At 30.2% G+C, this 2482-nt stretch overlaps 1 protein-coding gene across 1 annotated transcript; it reads right to left on the reverse strand.

The window, feature by feature from the left end:
- Positions 1-981: 981 nt before the first annotated feature.
- Positions 982-1732, reverse strand: LOC107868076. The gene is made up of 2 exons (XM_016714677.2): positions 1526-1732; positions 982-1428 (listed from the first exon to the last, which is right to left on the reverse strand). The coding sequence occupies exons 1-2, from the start codon at positions 1730-1732 to the stop codon at positions 982-984; spliced, it is 654 nt and encodes a 217-aa protein (XP_016570163.1).
- Positions 1733-2482: the final 750 nt, after the last annotated feature.

The raw sequence follows: 2482 nt of genomic DNA on the forward strand, positions 1-2482 counted from the left end.
AAAGTGTTATCGAAGAAATTGAAGCAAATGCAATTGTTACTTTAGAGTAGCAATGTTTTCTAATTGTTGGCATTGATAGAACCATTTCTTATTTTTGGTGTTTAATGTTACACATTTGCAGTAATGCTTTCTTATGGTTAATGAATATTTTATGTATGTCTTCTTTTTTTTTTGAAACAATTGATTAGCAGTTTCTTACACAATACTGTTATGATACAAAGCTTTTCTTAGTCGAAATTGAGTTTGCCTTATATTCTTTTTTTACGACATGTACAAACAAAAAGTAAAAATATATTGCCATTGCATTTGAACACATAATATTTTTACTGTAACGTAAATTTTCTTTTCAGGTAAAACTACCTTACACTAATTATTAATACGTTAAATATATGTTACACATTACATATAGTATCCTGTTGTCACACTTTATATTTTCTTAAACAAAATTTTCAAACATAGTTTACCAGAATCACTTTTATAAATTATTACACAATTTCATACAATGATACAACTGTATAATCCAATTTATACATTCTTAAATGAACAAAACCATTTTTGATATAAACGTATAACGTGTAACAATTAATATTGAATAGAATGACATTTTTTCCTGTGAAAGATAATACACCAACACAACGTATAATGCTAAATCATACATTTCTTACTCAGTAAATACTAACGTATAACAGTTCATACAGATTATGTTTCAACTATTTTTTAAGCGAATGTTATATTTTCCGGTCAACATAACACATATACCAATCAGTTGGAAAGTATAGTAATATGGTTATGAAATATGATAAACAAAAAATTATACAATCTGTTCAAATACTATTAAATATTAAATGAACAAGTGAAACTCAAATAGCAACCAAAAAACTTAAAATTAATTGTTCCAGCATTCCAAAGAAATCTAATTAAACCGATTATACTACTAAAAACGAACAAACCATCAACATGTAGAAAAAAATATTATCTTTATCATGATTCCTTTGGAAAGAAACCACAAGTCCTACGATTGTGACCGGCTCTTTCGCATTTACTGCAGCAGTTTGAATTTGGAGACAATGATTCACTAGATTTCAGATGTCTTCCTTTTTTCGACCTTCCAGGAGGTCTTCGATATTTGAGTGGAAAAACTTCTTCATCATCAACAAAACATGGAACATTCAAATCCTTCTTGTCTGGCACTGGAACTATCGGGAGTTCATATGTCTTCACTATGGTTTGTGGCCTATACAATTCAGCGCAATAACGACCATAATCCTTTACATCAATATTTTTACTTTTTAATACGGCAATTTCATGTGGACAAGGTATTTCATCAATTCGATATCGACCACAATTGCACGTGCCACGCTCAATATCTACAATGTATCTCTGTCCCGAATCATAAACACAATAAAGATAACTCTCTGCTGGTTTAACCTGTTACCAAAAGGCATAACATGTTTCAGATGCAAAAATATTAATATACACTTAATGTAAAACAAAGTTTCTGTTCTATAATTATTTTAAGACATACCGTCATCCGCAAAGCTTTAACACCATTATGAGTTAGAATTTCTTCAAATCTTCGGTCAAGAGTTGTATTTGTGTACGATGCAATGTCGTTGTTCTTACAATTCCATGCAGCAAATAAGATTCTAACTTCTTCTAGGAAACCTAGAATAGGAAGTTTTCTAGCCTCAACCAAACAACCATTAATACATTCGGCTATATTTGAAGTCATCATTCTACCTCTATTTACTGGTGACTGACACCTAGCTCATTTTTCATACCCAGCTTCCTCCGAATATTCCTTAACTCTTTGATCAACCTTAGCAACTTTTGACATAATATATTTAAAATCTTCTTTTTTTATAAGATTTAGCCATGGAATAATAAAGGTCACTAAGTCTATCTTTGCTTTTCCTAAAATGGGTGCAAACGTTTTTCCATAAATGTCATATACATGCTAGATGAGCGACCTTAGGATAAACAATGCTTACACCTTTTATGATACTTTCATTTCTGTCTGAAACAACACACATGTTGTCTCTTTCACCAAATGTCTCTCTAAACTTTTGAAAAAATCAAATCCACGCGTTGTCATTCTCCGAATCAACAACACCGTAAGCTAATGGAAGAATACAACCTACATATAAATTTAAAAAGTCAATCATTTTTTAAAAAATATAGTAAATAACAAAAAATTACCTGCACAAGAATTTACCTGCACAAAAATTTAATAATGTATAAGATAAAATAATACATAGTAAATAAAAAAACAAAAAAAAAGTACAACACAAAAAAAAATTAAACGCACAATACCTGCACCATTTAATGTGCTTGTCGATACAAATGTTCCTTCATATAGATCGCTTAAATGTGCCCCATCAACAACAACAACAGGTCTTCAAAATTCAAAACCCCTAATCATCGGACGCAATACAATAAACAAGTATTTAAAGTCGTTATCTACTGCCTTATGCATCCGAAT

Source organism: Capsicum annuum, chromosome 1 (assembly GCF_002878395.1).
Source record: "Capsicum annuum cultivar UCD-10X-F1 chromosome 1, UCD10Xv1.1, whole genome shotgun sequence".
NCBI lineage: Eukaryota > Viridiplantae > Streptophyta > Magnoliopsida > Solanales > Solanaceae > Capsicum > Capsicum annuum.